At 38.9% G+C, this 17572-nt stretch overlaps 1 protein-coding gene across 2 annotated transcripts; it reads left to right on the top strand.

The window, feature by feature from the left end:
- The first annotated feature begins 1149 nt into the window (after positions 1–1149).
- On the top strand, positions 1150–17569 carry vsnl1b (visinin-like 1b). 2 transcript variants are annotated; one of them, XM_067456095.1, is made up of 4 exons: positions 1150–1275; positions 4913–5083; positions 12606–12821; positions 15817–17569. In XM_067456095.1, the coding sequence occupies exons 2-4, from the start codon at positions 4922–4924 to the stop codon at positions 16012–16014; spliced, it is 576 nt and encodes a 191-aa protein (XP_067312196.1). In that variant the 5' UTR covers positions 1150–1275; positions 4913–4921; the 3' UTR covers positions 16015–17569. The 2 variants fall into 2 exon arrangements, with proteins under 2 accessions (XP_067312196.1, XP_067312195.1); XM_067456094.1 differs by lacking the exon at positions 1150–1275 and adding an exon at positions 1364–1621.
- Positions 17570–17572: the final 3 nt, after the last annotated feature.

Genomic DNA, 17572 nt, shown 5'->3' with positions numbered 1-17572 from the left:
TTCTTCCACAACCAGGAATAGTGCAATATCTTGCTATCTTCTTCAGCATGTTTATTAGTGCTGTTTTAGCGCAATCCAAACAGTTCCATGGGTGGGCGGGGCTACTGAACTACAGGTGCTTTTTATTCTGTAGAGGCGGTGTTTCGTCAGTCGATGACTTCAAGATGCAAACACACTTGGTTTCTGGGCCTGGTGCGATCATTCCTTATAAAGCTTTTCTTTGACTAACAAGGAAGTTTTCAGCTCTGAAACTTACAGGATATTCTTATATTACCATTACTTTATATCTATCAAAAGCTCAAGGGAAAGTTGATTTCTCTATTCATCACCCCTTTAAGACATCAATGTGTCGTCACGAGCCGCAGGGTTTTGCCTGTGCATCATTTTTTTACTCTCATATTTTTTATACTCTCTTGTGTTGACATGCATTATACGAGTAATGGGTGGAGATAAAAATCTTCATTTGTGTTCTACTGAAGAAACAAAGTCACCTATATATTGGATGTCCTGGGGGTAAGCAGATAAACATCTCATTTGCATTTTTTGGTGAACTATCCCTTTAACACTGGATTCGTGCCTTGATGCCTTCCTACCTTGAAATGTGTCCTCCGAAGGCAGCATTTTCCAGTTCAGACGCAGCCAATGATTTCACCAAGTGCAACATGTTCCTGGATCAACATCTTTGTTGAAGCCAATTAAGATGAATGGGAGCAAAATTATATATACAACAGTTTGCCTATTGCTTAATTGGCTAAGACTCAAAAGGGTAACAGACCATGTTTGCAAGTGATTAACCGAGAGATTTAACTTGATGCCTTTCAAAACCACACATAAATTAATCATTTAGGTTTTCAAAAACCCTTTAATCTTTATTATATATAAAAAACACTCTTTCTAACTGATAGTAACTGTGTGTGTTCAAAGACCCATAAATACAGTGTTTGGGGTCTCTGATTCTCAAATAAATAAATGCATTTAGACATGCTGAGATTCTCCGTTTGGACCTTATGCACCCACCAGCTGTGTTTCTTTTAATTCTTTTTTACATAATTTTCACACGCCTAATTTGGTTACTCACAATTCTGTAAATGTGCGCCTATGTAACAAAACATGAATACTATCTCTCTTCTGGATTTTAACTAGGTCAGACGAGCACATTTAAAGAATATGGAAGTAAAAAGGTTGGTTTCAAAATTATCCTACAGACAAGGCACTGGAGTCCCTGGGAACCCAAACAAAGAGAACCCATACAGAACACGGATCCTTTTACAATAGGTAATAAAGACCCTTGACCAATAGATGCGCATGCATACGACGGCTAATCGAGTGTTTACTGACACGAGCCCCCTAAGAGCAGGGTTGCAAGCATACAATTTGCGCAAACGCACGCGAGGAGCAGCAGTAGTGTGGTGGTGATGCTCGCTGCATGCCGCATGTCTTGCGTCGCATAGCGCACACACACAGACGGAAGCGGGCTCGTGTCAGCTGGAATCACCTTTACGCGTTATTTGGCGTTCAGTAAACGCGACGAATCCGAGGAATTTGGGTTCGACACACGCAAGAGCTGACGGGTTGCGAGCACCAGCACATTTCCATTAGCCTCTTTACACGTTACGTGAAGGTAAGAGGCGATGCACGCGTGCATATGCAGCTGTGAGAGATTTATGTGCGTCGCAGTCGTTTTGGTTGAATTTTCTGCTTTTGCCATTTCATGCATCGAAACGATCTAACAGGCGCCGGGGATGAATGGGTGAATGAATGAATGAATGCATGCATGCGTGTGATTGAATGAAAAGGTTCTCTCGCATGCATTACGTGGCCTGATTAGAACACTATGCGCAGGTTAAGGGTGTATTAGGTTTGCATTAAAACTGTATATTTGATGCATTTGGAGCCCTGACAGCTGCTATTACAAAAGCTTAGTGGTTACTTGTTACTCCTCATTTGTTCAGAGGCAAACCTTTGGTGTTGTGTGATGAATTTAAGATGCACTGATGTTTCTCAGCCTCACTTGAGAGAGATTTTTGATGCGATTTGAGCGCAGTGCAAAACGGGACTGCGTCTTTTCTCTGCGGACTCCGCCGGAACGGTCCACATTCACACTGGTGCAACATTAAAACACATTTTAATGATCGAAAACGGGATGCTATGTGTTAGGAGAGTTGGTTATATGTATATACAAATGATGTTCTACTCATATTGTTTCATTTAAAGGCTCGTGTATAAATGGCATCTAAAGCAAACGCACAGATGGTGACACTGTGACACTTCAACAGATCTTCGTCATTAAGAGCTTTAATTCCTCCGTTTAAGAGCATGGATCATTATTCTGCATCGCTTCCCAGTGCTTTCCCTTCTCAAGGTCATTCGTTCAGCCATTGGTGCTTGAAAAAGCCCCAGTACTATTACATAAGAATGACGATTGGGTCGTTGGTAATAATTCCTGACTCTCTTTAATTAAGGCGCATTCTTAGAAGATGTGTTCGAGGCTGCTCGGATTTTCATCCACATTTGATGCAGAAGAGGCTGCAAATACAGACAGACGCTCCACATGGAAATAAAACGCTGCTCTCCAACCCCTCCCCGTTTGTAGCCTATTTTACCTGATGCCCATTTACACATAAACTCTCGTGACTTTGATCTATTTCGAGAAACACAACACAGCCAGGCTGATTCCAACGACCGGATCACACTTGACATCATCGTCTTTATATTTGTATGCATCGTGTTCCATTATTTTGTGATGCTAGTTGAAAATATACATTTAATTTCACTACTACGCATGCCATCATGTTCCTTTCCTTTAGGCCTATATTGAGTAGAGGTCGACCAATATCCATTTTATTAATGGTCAGTGCTGATAACCATATCTAGAGCAGGTCAACTTATTTCAGATGCGATTATAACACAGTTTAATTAAAGTTCATGACATGCACAAACATACTGGCTTCTTTCTATATAGTAGTTACTATAATATTAAAACAAAATGAAACCGAAAACAGTTTTGGGACTGACAGAATGGGGAATCACCACATCTGTTTATTGTTAGTAAAACACACACACACACACACACACACACACACACACACACACACACACACACACACACACACACACACACACACACACAAATCAGGCATAACATTATGACCACTGATGGGTGAAGTGAATAACCCTGATCATCTCCATCACGGCACCTGTTAGTGGATGGGATATATTAGGCAGCAAGTGAACTTTTTGTCCTCAAAGTTGATGTGTTAGAAGCAGGAAAAATGGGCAAGCGTAAGAATTTGAGCGAGTTTGACCGGGGCCAAATAGTGATGGCTGGACGACTGGGCCAGAGCATCTCCTGAACTGCAGCTCTTGTGGGGTGTTCCCGGTCTGCAGTGGTCAGTGTCTATCAGTGGTGAACCGGCGACAGGTTCATGGGCGGCCAAGGCTTATTGATGAACGTGGGGAGCGAAGGCAAAACAGATGAGCTACTGTAGCTTAAATATCTAAATAAGTTAATGTTACTTCTGACAGAAAGGTGTCAGAATACACAATGCATCATATTTTGTTGCGTATGGGGCTGCCAGTCAGAGTGCCCATGCTGACCCCTGTCCACCTTTGAAAGCACCAACAGTGGGTATGTGAGCATCAGAACTGGACCACGGAGCAATGTAAAAAGGTGACCTGGTCTGATGAATCATGTTTTTATCTTGTGGATGGCCAGGTGCGCTTGGTTACCTGGGGAAGACATGGCACCAGGATGCACTCTGGGAAGAAGGCAAGCAGATAGAGGCAATGTTCAATTGGCATGTTCCACTGGTCCTGCCATCCATTTGGATGTTACTTTGACACGTATTACCTACCTAAGCATTGTTAGAGGCCATGTACATCCTTTCATGGAAACGTTATTTCCTGGTGGCTGTGGCCTCTTTCAGCAGGATAATGTGCCCTGCCACAAAGCAAAAATGGTTCAGGAATGGTTGGATGACCACAACAACAAGTTTGAGGTGTTGACCTGACCTCCAAATCCCCAGATCTGAAAAAACAACTCAGATCCATCGAGGCCCACCTCATAACTTACAGGACTTAAATGATCTGCTGCTAAAATTTTGGTGCCAGATACCACAGCACACCTCCAGGGGTCTAGTGGAGTCCATGCCTGATAGGTCAGGGCTGTTTTGGCAGCAAAAGGGGGACCAACACAATATTAAGAAGGTGGTCATATGTTATGCCTGCTCGGTGTATATATGATCCTGGACAACAAATTTCACAAAATTGAATTTTATACATAATCTGAAATAAATAAATAAATAGCTTTCCATATTTGTATTGTCCTAAAAATACAGTCAAGTAAATGTTTTATGCATTTAATGTACGTATTTTCACGTGTGGTTTGTTAGGATAGGACAATATTTGGCCGAGATACAACAAACAACTCAGAAAATCTGGAATCTGAGGGTGCAAAAATATGTATAAATATTGAGAAAATCACCTTTAAAGTTGTCCAAATCAAAGTCCTTAGCAATGCATATTACTAATAATAATACAGTATCCAATATTTTTATTGAAAATTAACACAATATTTTCTTGAAACATAATCTTTATTTAAAATCCTAATGATTTTTGGCAAAATTTTGACCCATACAATGTATTTTTGGCTATTGCTACAAAGATAACCGTGTGACTGTTGACTGGTTTTGTGCCCAGGGTCAATATATTAAATAAAGGAGTTTCTTGTAATTAGGTTGTGGCCTTATTGGCTAGAGCAAGACATTTTTCAAAATTGACATTGTCGAGAATAAAATGGTCATTGCCGAGATATTGAAAGTGCCATTTTCAAAATCTTTAGACAACCGTGTCAATGCACACAATTTCTAATATTTTGAGTCATTTTAATGCAACCATGTTATTTATTTCTCAGGCAGTAATCATGGGAAAACAGAACAGCAAACTGACCCCTGAGGTGATGGAGGACCTTGTGAAGAACACAGAGTTTAATGAACATGAGCTCAAGCAATGGTACAAGGGCTTCCTGAAAGACTGTCCCAGTGGTCGACTAAACCTGGACGAGTTCCAGCAGCTCTATGTTAAGGTAAGAGAATATGGGCTTTTACTCTAGCATTCAACAAGTCAAACATCGCTATTATTAGTGCTCATCCTTGGGACTTAATTTATCCCTTTAAACTCACCCTCATGTTGTTCTAAACTTGAATTGTATTTCATTCTTCTGTTCAACAGAACAGATGATTTTTTGGAGATATGTCTCTGCAATTTTCCCTATTTCCAAACGTTCCACAAATTATTGCCATTTGTGTTCTGAGAAGAAAGGAAGTCATGCAGGTTTTGAACAGCATGTGGTTGAGTAATTATTATAAAAATTATTATTGTAGGGTGAATTATCCTTTGAAAGTGGGCAGTTAATTCTTCCAGCAGTGTTTGCGCTCTAGACGTCAACAGTTCCTCAAATTGTGAGTCATGTTGAAGAAAGGTGTGCTGGTGCTTTTGACGGATTTGTCCCCCATTTTGACGGGGGCCTGCCAAAAAACAACAGTTACACACGAGAGAGAGAGAGAGAGAGAGAGAGAGAGAGAGAGAGAGAGAGAGAGAGAGAGAGAGAGAGAGAGAGAGAGAGAGAGAGAGAGAGAGAGAGAGAGAGAGAGAGAGAGAGAGAGAGAGAGAGAGAGAGAGAGAGAGAGAGAGAGAGAGAGAGAGAGATTAACAGGAAAAGCTAGAAAAAAGTGACATATATAATGTTTATTTTAAGACAGTAGAGCACAAACTACCATCAAAGCTGCAGCCTATAAAATTTTATTACGACTGCGACATTGTGAGATGTGAGGACTCGCGCTGTTAGATGTACTTCTACCCGTTGCGCAGTGGCCAGTTATTTTTTAATGAATTGCTGTGGAATAGACCTGAAGCAAAGAACAGAACCTGCTGTGGCTGCCATGGAGAATTCAGACATGAAAATCAATGATCATTCATGAATCACTCTTGAAGTCAATCATTTTATCCCTTAAAACTCATCCTTAATCACTAAAATGGCACATTTAAATGTTTTTTTTTTTTCATGGAAAAAATGTGAAAAAACACCCTTGTAATGAAATGATCCCCGCCTCCACTCACTCACACCAGCTCAGAGATCCACTCACTCAACTTTACTGTAGCAAAAGTAAAAACTGCACAATGGCAAGTGGAAATACTGGTTTAAAGGATTAGTTCACTTCAGAATGAAAATGTCCTGATAATTTACTCACCCCCATCTCATCCAAGATGCTCTGTCTTTCTTTCTTCAGCCAAAAATAAATGAAGCTTTTTCAGGAAAACATTCCAGAATTCTTTTCCACACAATGGTTTTCTATGGCAACCAAAGGGTTGAATGTCCAAATCAAGGGAGTTTCAAACGGCTTCAGAAGCTCTCCACAATCCCAGCCAAGAAATAAGATCTTATCTAGTGAAATCTGTCATTTTCTTGAAAAAATAATAAACATTTATATACTTTCTTAACTCAAATTGGTGACATCGGTTCTTCTTCACAACTCATGGCGTGGTCAGGTCAGAAAGGTCATGGATGTGGAAGTACCGGGCCAGTGTTATAACGAGTGTGCAAAGACTAAACCAAACGGCCTTTACAAAAATAAAGGTAAAACAACGATGTTGGACAATTTTAAAGCTGGAGGAGAACATGAGATGGAGTTTTTTGGCACTGGGTCAGTACTTCCACCTTCATTCACGGCTGTGACATTTCCGACTTGATGACATAATACGCCGTGAAGAGTAACACCGAAGTTCGACATTTGAGGTTAAAAAGTATACAAATTTTGTAGAAAATGAACGATGGTTTCGCTAGATAAGCCCCTTTTCCTTATCTGGGATCGTGCAGAGCCTCTGAAGCCCTTTGAAACTGCATTGATTTGGACTTTCAAAACCAATTTTTGGTACGGTTGATTGCCATTAAAGTCTATACTGTGGAGAAAAATCCTGGAATGTTTTCCTCAAAAAAAGACATTTCTTTTCGACTGAAGACAGAGAGACATGAACATCTTAGATGAGCTGGGGGTGAGTAAATGATCAGGAAATGTTCATTTTTAAGTGAACTAATCCTTTAATTCAGCAATATGTTTGAATCAGAAACTGATTCAGAAGAAGTGGAAGAGTGAACTAGGCTCGTCTACAAGTCGATGTATCAGAATGGTAATGCGTTTTATGCATCGCTCTCTACAATATTGGACACATAACGGTGATTAATATGATTAGCCTTTTGCTTGAGTACGTTATCAAACTACTAATTAAAGCTAATCTGTTGCTAATGTTACACAAACCATGTTCCCATTAGCCATCTCAGTCTGCCTTCTAAAAATCGGCATCTTTAGAAATGCTTTGAACATCATAGAACATCAGTGGAGGAAGGCATATAATTCATCATAATGTAATATTCATCATATACATAATTCACCCACTATATTGCTAAATGTACCCGATTTTTCATATCAACAGAAAATAGTGGAATAACCAGCTTCTCTTGAGACTCCTCTGCTTCAGAGCATAGTTAATGATTTGCTTCCACACATTGGCGGTTAGTTAACTTACAAGGTAGTCTGAGATGTGGAGAACAGATTTTAAATGGCGATTTTGAGGCCGACTTCGGTTCACTGAAAATACTCGGCAATGGTGTTTCTGACTGATGAATTTGAACATGGTTTGTCTTAAAGCATATTAAAAACACCACATAGACATATACACAGCATTAAAAACTTGAAAAACCACAGGGTCAGGAAAAAAGAGAAAGTTGACAAAAAAGTATGACTAACTTAAGACTTTAGAGTTAAGCATGAACTACCATCAAAGCTGCAGGCTATGACATTTTATTCATAGAAGGACTGCGACATTGTGAGATGTGAGGACTCGCGCTGTTAGATGTACTTCTACCCGTTGCGCAGTGGCCAGTTATTTTTTAATGAATTGCTGTGGAATGGACCTGAAGCAAAGAACAGAACCTGCTGTGGCTGCCATGGAGAATTCAGACATGAAAATCAATGATCATTCATGAATCACTCTTGAAGGAACAGTTCACTCAAAAATGAAAACGCTGTCATTATTCATGTTCATGTCAATCCAAAGCTGTATGTGGACAGACCATTCGGGTCGCCAATGTCACATGATTTCAGCAGTTTGGCAGTTTGACGCGAACCGAACTGCTGAAATCACGTGACATTGGCGACCCGAATCATTGATCGATTCACTGATTCATTAACCGTTTGATTCTTTTTGGAGGCACATGGAAGAGAAGACAATGCAGAATAAAATAGTTTTTGTAGTTGTTTTTGTAAAGTAGTTTTTGATATTTTTGGACCAAAATGTATTTTCGATGCTTTAAGAGACTCTAATCAACCAACTGATGTCACATATGGACTACTTTGATGATGTTTTTATTAGCTTTCTGGACATGGACATGGACAGTGAAGTGGGCATTGACTGCATATGCTCTGGGACTAAAATATAAAATATCTTAAACTGTGTTCCGATGATGAACGAAGGTCTTATGGGTGTGGAACGACATTAGGGTGAGTCATTAATGACATCAATTTCATTTTTGGGTGAACTAACCCTTTAAGCAGAACATTTCATGCAACAATAAGTCATAGTGCCCAAAAGACAGAAAAGCACCATAAATGCAGAGGTGGTAAAAGTACTCAAAAGTTATACTCGAGTGAAAGTATATATACCTTAATGAAAAAATACTCCAGTAAAAGTAGAAAGTCCTCCATTCAAACATCACTTGAGTAAAAGTACAAAAGTATCTGATTTAAAAGGTACTCAAGTACCGAAAGTAAAAAGTAAATATTCAAATTAACTGTAAATATCAATAAGCAGATAAAATCTTTTGGGACTGATATGCAATGCTTTAATTGAACAAATGATAAGATTAGATACTGCAAATAAGAATTTGTTAGATTTGCAATTAATAGGAGACAATGAAGCACCTTAACGCAGTATAGGGGTTAAACTTAAAATAGACATGTTCCATAACATTAGCAGCATAAAACAGATGAGGAGCAAGATACTATTAACTAATTCAAAATTAATTCAAAAGCCATAACCACAATGACATATTACGTAACAATTAGTTAATAGTCATGTGCCTCAACAAAAAAGTTATGATATAATTTTGCCAATTGTTATGATTAATGATTAATTAAACAGACAACTGAGAGTCGGAATGCATGGCTTTGAATACATGAATTTACATTATTAGTTCATGTAATATGTTATTAGGGAATTAATGATGTCATATTTAATTAATAGCAATTCATGTATTACTTAATCTATTAATCATATAGAATGTTCATTAGTTGCTGATGCAGTAATCATTAATAAATGGTTTAGTTCTTCATTAGTAATACATTAACTCATGATTATCTGTGCATTAGTTAGGCATGAATTATAATAGTGCACCTGTATTGTAAAATGTTACCGATGTTTTCATAGTAAATAGTTTGCCGCAAAATAAAAAAGTTGGGGAAACACTGAGCTAAAGTTAGTGTGGCAAACCTGTCTTGTCAGCTTTTTTCCAAGTCTATACCCGACTGGATCATCCATGACCGACCAGACTGGTTTGGAAATCAAGTGTAATAAATACTTAATACTTGGAGCGGGCATGGGGAAATGTATTGGAGTAAAAAGTACACTTTGCCTTTAATATTGTAGTGGAGTAAGAGTAAAAGTAGATGCAAATAAAATATACTCAAGTAAAGTACAGATCCCCGAAAAAAATACTTAAGTAAAGTATCAAAGTATTTTTACTTGAGTACTTACCACCCCTGCATAAATGTAGTTGAATGACGTGATATACAGTATCCCAAGCCATCTAAAGCCACTTTGTGACTAAAATGTAACATGTAGAGAGGAAGATTTTTGGTGGATAACTCAACTAAATTTGACTCTTACGCAAACAAAGCCAATATATGACTTCAGAAGACTTGGAATATAGTGCTACATTTAGTGCTTTTTGGAGCTTGATAGCCAAGGTCACTGCAATGTTGGGATAGCCTGGTCCTACCAGACACTCGTACATTTAATTTGCACAGAGAGTCTGGCCACTCTTCATTGACAAACATTACCTCTCTTGAAGTCGGGTACTCTGTTAAAGTTTGAAACTATTAGATCTGCCCAGAGCTACTCTGGATCTGCCATAACCAATCGCTAATGTTTGGTCGTGACATATGTCATCTCAAACCATAGACTGTAGCGCATTACATCAACATCAACGTTCTGAGCCACTCCCACTGTTCGTTGATTGGACTGGTTGAAATTTTATCGGAGAAAACCAAGTGGCAACCTCCCCCAGTTTCAGTTGAAGCCAATACGGAAGTAACTGAAACTGCAATTCATCGACTGGCCACTAGGGACAGGCTCCAGAAGGGAGCACAATCTCATTCCATGTTCCATGTTAAAATTCCCAACTTTACAGCAGAAAAAACATGTTTACAGCCGGGTACAAATAGTTGTTTTGGTCTATACGGCTAATTTTGCCCTTCATGACAACTGTGAGGGGGGTGAATTTTTTTTTATAACTAATTTGTTTACATTATATAAATCCTTAAAGTTCTGCATAATTAAGGATGTGGTTACTTTGAGTGACAGGTGGATAGCTGTCTGTTTATCTGCTGTCTGTTAGTCATTGTGTCACCTAAGCTCCGCCCACATGCCGCCTCTTTGCCCATTTTCTGTTATCATGTGTCACGTATCAGCGTGACGCACGATGACGCGGTAGCAAGATGGCAACGGCCAGCTAGTCTCTACTTTACACTTCAGAACGGCTCATCGGAATCTTATGGGTGACATCAAGTACACTACGTCCATATTTTTTTACAGTCTATGGAGAAAAGCAGAGAATATACCGCAATCCCAGACGGAGTACTGAAAGAAAATGACAATTGAGCAGAAGTATGTATGTAGGAGGAGTCTGTCCAGCTTCACTAGGTGAGGTTTTGAACCCCTGAGTGGTCTTTGACTAGCCTGGATACCAGCCGAACCTAGCCCCGCCCACACATTTTTTAGGTCGGGCAGTTCGTTCTGGCCTTGCTCCATAGAGGAGTAATTATCCCCGAACAGAAACTGTTAGACGATGATGGACAGATGATCAACAGTAAACGTAATCATGCATGTCATCAAAGGGGCTTGGATTATATTTTTTCAAATCCTAAACGGAGAGCTTGTTTGTATATGCATTCACCTTCACAATTTCTCTCAAAAATGATGATCATGTTGGGTAAGTACTCTGTGTATCATAACATTCTTTTATTTTTTTTACAACACCGGCAAAGATTGTGTATTTCAGCCTGATTTCAGCACGCGTGCAGACGGGGTTGCCAAGTTTTTACAACAAAACCCGCCAACTACTAGCCCTAAACAATACCTTCTCGGGGGGTTCTCCGGGGAAAAAATGGCGTTTGGGGGGTAAAATGTGTTATTTTGGAAAGGTTGCCTGCTAAAATTCGGACTCATGGGTCTATATATCACATAATAGTCACTTCAACCCGCGGACATAGAAAACAATCCGCGGGAAAAAAACAGGACTTGGCAACACAGTGCAGTTGAGCTCTGTTGACGTCGCTCCGTTGCTCTGATTGGTTGTAGGTCTATCCAATTGAGTTCTTTCCTGGTTCGGTTGAAACACGCCCCATAATCACAGCCCAATGGAGCAGTTTCAGACTCATATTCTGACTAGAATTGAGTATGACCACGTCAGGCTAGTCTTTGATCATTTCTGACCAGAGAATGTTATGTTTTGAAATTAAAAAAATTACAGCTTCATGTGAATGGTACCAAACTTGATGACTTTTATGACACAAGTGGTTGTAAAAATAATAGTTACACTCATGGTCTTCGGTCAAAAATGACAGAGTCAGACCATAGGAAATGAATGGAAAATTGACAAAAATACAAAAAAAATGAATTTTCGTGCGCACAATCTACAAACCAGACAAAATAATGAAAAAAGTATAGAGCAGTGAAGGGATGACACTATAAAACATCAATAATGTGATATAGACATATCCACTCACACATAGCGCCCACACACACAACTATGAACCACTGTGTCTGTAACACAGAGTAAAGTTTTTAATTCAAAGTCATAATTTAGAAAAGCTCACAGCAGAGAAGAAGTGAAACTCTGTGAAATAAACACACCCATGTTTACACAAGGGTATTACATGTTTTATTTTTATACTCTCAACAGATAGTGCTAGACTGCTTTCAAAAATGTGGATTTTAAAGGCCTAGACAGTAATAATGCATAAATTGATTTTTTTTAAATAGATTATTAATTGTGTATTATTTTCTATGTGAAAATGGATATTCATTATTGCATAAACATTCAGTAGTACCACAAAACCCTTTCAAAATGCTAAATAAAAAAGAAAATATATTATTGAACAAATGTATTAGAATGATTTTATTGAACAAATAAGAAGCTCCATTTTAGGGGTCCGCCAATGTGACTCCCAAGTAAAGACCAAACAAGGGTAAACTTTAAAATCTAATGAAATATCATCATTTAATCAAAGACCATCAAGGCCAACCAATTTTTTGAAATCTTTTTTCTGCAGTTCTTTCCTTATGGTGACGCATCAAAGTTTGCGCAGCACGCATTCAGGACCTTTGACAAGAACAGCGACGGCACTATCGACTTCAGAGAGTTCATCTGCGCCCTGTCCATCACGTCACGGGGAAGCTTTGAGCAGAAGCTCAACTGGGCCTTCAACATGTATGACCTGGATGGAGATGGCAAGATCACTCGAGTGGAGATGCTGGAGATTATAGAGGTACCAAAAAGTGGTTTATTTGCATGAAACGAATGCCACTGGATAAATGTGTTTACATAAGCACTTTCCTCCATTTTCTTTAAAAAAAGAAATATTACTTGATCTGATTTATTTACTTTATAGGAGGTTTTCAAGGTGCACTTAAAATTTAGGACGTCTAAACAGAAACATTGTGATTTTGATATTTGATTTAAATATGAAATAAAGAAATAAATACAATTAGAAAAACAAATCAGAATGTATTAACAAGACTGCAGATTCATCCTTATTTAGTGCCTTTAATTATAATAAATTAAAGAAACTTATTTGTATGGTCATATAAATATCATAAATTAATATTTCTCTAATGCTTTAAATATATACCTAGATTTATTTTCAAATTATTTTATATGAGGTTTGCAATTTTTGCAACTGAAATTTAGGAAATACCTGAACAGAGACATTGTTGTATGAAATAGTAAAAATAATAAACATATAAATATTTTTTATAAAAAGGTTGCAGATTTATCCTAAATTAGTGCTTTTATTTCCAATAAATTAAAGAAAAAATATTTTTATATTCAAAAAACAACCAAATGATTTTTTTAATTTATTCTTTATTTTTATTTTGATATTTGAGCAATACAATTTAAATAATAATTACAATAAATAAATAAAAACATTTCAGAAAAGGTTTCAAATGAATCTCTTATTTGTTAGTCTAAGTGTTAGTTAACTATAGAATCTAAAGAACTATAGAATTTGTTTGAGTGACCCCACTGGACTTGACTTTTGGTGCGTTCAAGTTACGTCGGAGAGACTGTATTTACGAGTTGAGCACACATGACGTCACAAGTGAAGTGCCCTTGAGTATAAGAGGGCACCTGTAAAACATATAATCAACTCTTTTGTCTGAGAGAGATGCGAAGGCAGGCCCAAGGAATGACAGCGAGATGCAGTGTCTCATTCCCCTTCTCAGGGAACCATGGTTAAAGTGGAAATCTGAGAAGTTTCTCTTTCGAAGTGTAACTTCAACAGTGCGTCTTGGATTGATGCTATGGGAAATAAATACCCACAACACCATGCCTCAGTAAGCTGTGTCTTAATAATCTTAATAATAGAAGATACCCAAGCTTCTATGCTTTTGCAAGGCAAGTCCCAGCCTTTACAACCTTCTCCCTTAGATATTTAACCATCCTACAACCTAATCAAAAGTAGCTTTGCCAAAAAAACAAACAAACAGAAAATGCACCAGCATGCATTAGCAATCAAGCACTGCTCAGCGCACAATATGAAGCGTTTCCATTCCTGTGCTCATTCATCAATGGCTGCTTTCAACTTCTCCCTCAGGAAAGGGTCATGAATGATAATGTAGAGTCAGTTTGGCAAGGTCCTCTAAATTCTATCAATCTGACCCTGGACTGAGGGCCCAGAGGAGCATGGTGAACCCCAGCAGTGCACTAGACCAGAAAAGCGGAATGCAACTTTTTTGCAACAACTGCTTTTAACGTACATGAAGGCAGACCCTAGCATTAGCGCAAGCTGGAGGGTACATAACCTTCTGGCAGCATGGAATTCATGCTGTAGGGCCGCCACAGGCCTGTCTTACCTACACATAGGCCTTGCCATGAGCCGCAAGGTGGTTAGCAGAGACGGACCCATTTGATCATTTCTGCTTCTACTCTGCCCACCTGTGACCCCATGATCACTGTGATTGACCCCACGAACGCCACATCGCTTTATCAGAAACGGGGAGCACATTCAGCTTCCTTGAGAGCCGAACACACTCGCTCCTTTGGCAAGGCAGGAGCCTTCAAAGAGGATGCAACACCACGGGAGAGAGATCTCACAAACAGCTCTAACAGGACATCCTCACATACTGTTGCTCATACAGTCTCTCCACATGCAAATAATTTGACAACATGGAATAGATTATATCAGCTGAATATAAATTCATCCAGTATCTCGACCTCAATGTGGAGATATAGAAAGAATAAAAATGCTCACAAAATGATATGCAGGACAGCAGAGGATAGCCTCAATTCTCTGTTTCTGCATCTGATTCCTCAGAATTGGACATGGCACGTTAACCGTTCAGGTCAGAAGCAGCCACAGATCAGCTTCCTGAAATTACATGAAAGCAACAGAGCAAGTAGTAGAAGCCCAAAAAGGGAAATATTTCCTCTCAAGCTCCACCTACAATCCCCACAATCAATTCTGCCCTGGCGGCCATGGGACCCAAACTGTGAGGTGTAGATGCTCGAGAGAGTCAAGTGGGGGTATATGTCTGAGGAAATCCTGCCCCATCACAAAGGACTCCCTCAAGAGCATTACACGAACACAAAAACTGAATTCTTATAATTTTATCGAGAATCAAGCGAGAACAGAGCTCTAACGTAAATGCATGAATGCATTACTATGAGTGCCTCCAAGACTCTTGGGGTTCGAATGCGCTTGTGTAAATGCTAGATTCCTATCCCTCGGTAGAGAACCAAACAAGAACAGAGCTTCTTACCACAAATGCATCATAATGGGCACATCCAGCTTCCTCTGGAGTAGGAATGCACTCACAAACAAGCAGATTCTAAATTCAAAAAGCTAATGATGTGTATTACAAGCACCCCTTTATTCTAACTCCATTAGGATCGTCATAGACTGTTGTTGGCCAATAACATTGGCTTGTTTGTTATGTGCTTCAGACACCGGTCACACTGATGGCAGTCCCCAAAGCGTCAATCCAAGTCACAGTCTTTAATTTCCGCTTCGAAAGGGAATCATGGTTTATGAAAGAAACACCTGACGTCATAAGCACAACGTCGTAAATACAAACTTGAATACACTAATAGGCCTAATATGTTTGGTGATGCTAGCGGCACAGAAACTTCAACTTTCTTTAAAAGTAAAGTGTATCATATTCATGGAACAAAAAATAAGAACGTCGCTCTGATGTGTATATGGGATTCTTAAACCTTCCTCGTGTAATTAAACCCGAGTCTTTTCTCCCCTCTGTGTGAAGGCTATTTATAAAATGGTGGGAACCGTGATAATGATGAAGATGAACGAGGACGGTCTGACACCAGAGCAAAGAGTGGATCGGATCTTTAGCAAGATGGATAAAAACAACGACGACCAGATCACACTAGACGAGTTCAAAGAAGCCGCCAAGAGCGACCCATCCATCGTACTGCTCTTGCAGTGCGACATGCAGAAGTGAGGCTGCGCATGCTAGCATGCTCCGGACTGAACGAGTTATCCGTTTCCACACTCATTTCCACAAGAGTAACATGTTTGGACTACTTTTAAATGAACTTTCTTCTTGTGATTGAACAACTAGTATGCATGAGAATGTTAAATGCTAAAGAGTTTAGAGTATATCTGTTTAATTTCCAACATGCAACAATGTGAGATGTGTAAATCAAACGAGTCCAGTTGTTTTCACGCATTCATCGTCAGTGAAGTGCTCCGCCGTATTTCATTTCTAGCTGCAATATTTCCAATCACACACACTAACGTTTACTGCTGTATTTCACACAGTAGTTTGGGTTACCGGAATCGAAATGTGTCACACTAAATGTTACGATGAAACTTCAATACTCTAAATTAAGGAGGGCGGAGAGGTTTATGCAGCCCTCCTTCCAAACGTGCTTGTACTTGAGAATATAAATGTAAGTTATTTGCATGCATGTCCTAAGTGTAAAACCTACTCTCTCTTCATTTTGGCAACCTTGACAAATAATACAAGGGAGGCCTTATATAAACAATAGTATCAATAACAATACTAATGTGTGAGATTTACATTTGTTACTCATCTATCCATTAGATGTCCTCCATTGGGTGCATGTTTCCTCTTAAAAGACTTACCATCTGTGTTGTAAAAGCTTTCAGTAAGACACACGTTCCAGCCCCACCTCCATCTTTGTTGAAATTTTGCATTATTTGCATCTGCCACTGGCTTCTGCTGGTTTCACCATTTTTTGCACTGATATGAGGACCTAATAACCAGTTTAACCAGTCTAAAACGAACGCTTCTTTTTTTAACGTTAAATGACCACTAACATATCGTTCTTATTGCGTTATGCACTCTTTTTTTTTTTACTTTGCGTGGTATCATTGTCACGTGCATGAATGGTTGCCTGTGAATTTGTTAGCAGTAATAATACAGAGTGGGCAATATAACATTTTAAGTGAACTTTCCCTGGAGGGTGTTTAGAAATGGATCAATTTCCCCTAGTATTACAACACAACCTTATCCAGCATGGGTTTGGTACACGTTTACTCTTAGTGTGCTGCATTTTTATTGAAACGTTTTTTGTAAAACAATATTTCTACTCCAGTTCTTAACATCTCAAATACCCATGATTTTTTTTAGCTCTACTCCTTCCAGTACCCTCTTTAATTTACTCTCAACAGTTTGTATCCTCCATATTTTGTGTTCTCCCGAGAAGTACATAAATGGCACCCCAGATTTTTTGCAAGCCACAAAAATGGCACAAAACACCCTTTCACTTCCTGTGACACTCAGGATGGCGTCAATACTTTTGGCGGAGAATAGACAGATCTTTGTCAAATGCAATTGCCCAAAAAAATAGTGTATATCTTTGCCCTGTAAATATTTGTACCTAATACGGTAAAGCCAAATTTAAGCAGTCATTTAATTGTGTAATATGAGGTTTGTGTTTTATTTGTGGCATGTCTTCAACTCGGTATGTAACAGTTGCACTGACGACATTGTGATTAAAATCAATAAAATATCTATGGGTTGTTTTCAAGAC

This window comes from Pseudorasbora parva, chromosome 10, assembly GCF_024679245.1.
Source record: "Pseudorasbora parva isolate DD20220531a chromosome 10, ASM2467924v1, whole genome shotgun sequence".
In the NCBI taxonomy this organism is placed as follows: domain Eukaryota; kingdom Metazoa; phylum Chordata; class Actinopteri; order Cypriniformes; family Gobionidae; genus Pseudorasbora; species Pseudorasbora parva.
This window is presented reverse-complemented; position numbering and strand designations above follow the sequence as displayed.

Coding starts and splice junctions, on each gene's coding strand:
- vsnl1b (XM_067456095.1), top strand. CDS start 4,922: ATGGGAAAACAGAACAGCAAACTGACCCCTGAGGTGATGGAGGACCTT. Junction 5,084..12,605: donor TCCAGCAGCTCTATGTTAAG/GTAAGAGAATAT, acceptor TTTTTTCTGCAG/TTCTTTCCTTATGGTGACGC. Junction 12,822..15,816: donor AGATGCTGGAGATTATAGAG/GTACCAAAAAGT, acceptor CTCTGTGTGAAG/GCTATTTATAAAATGGTGGG.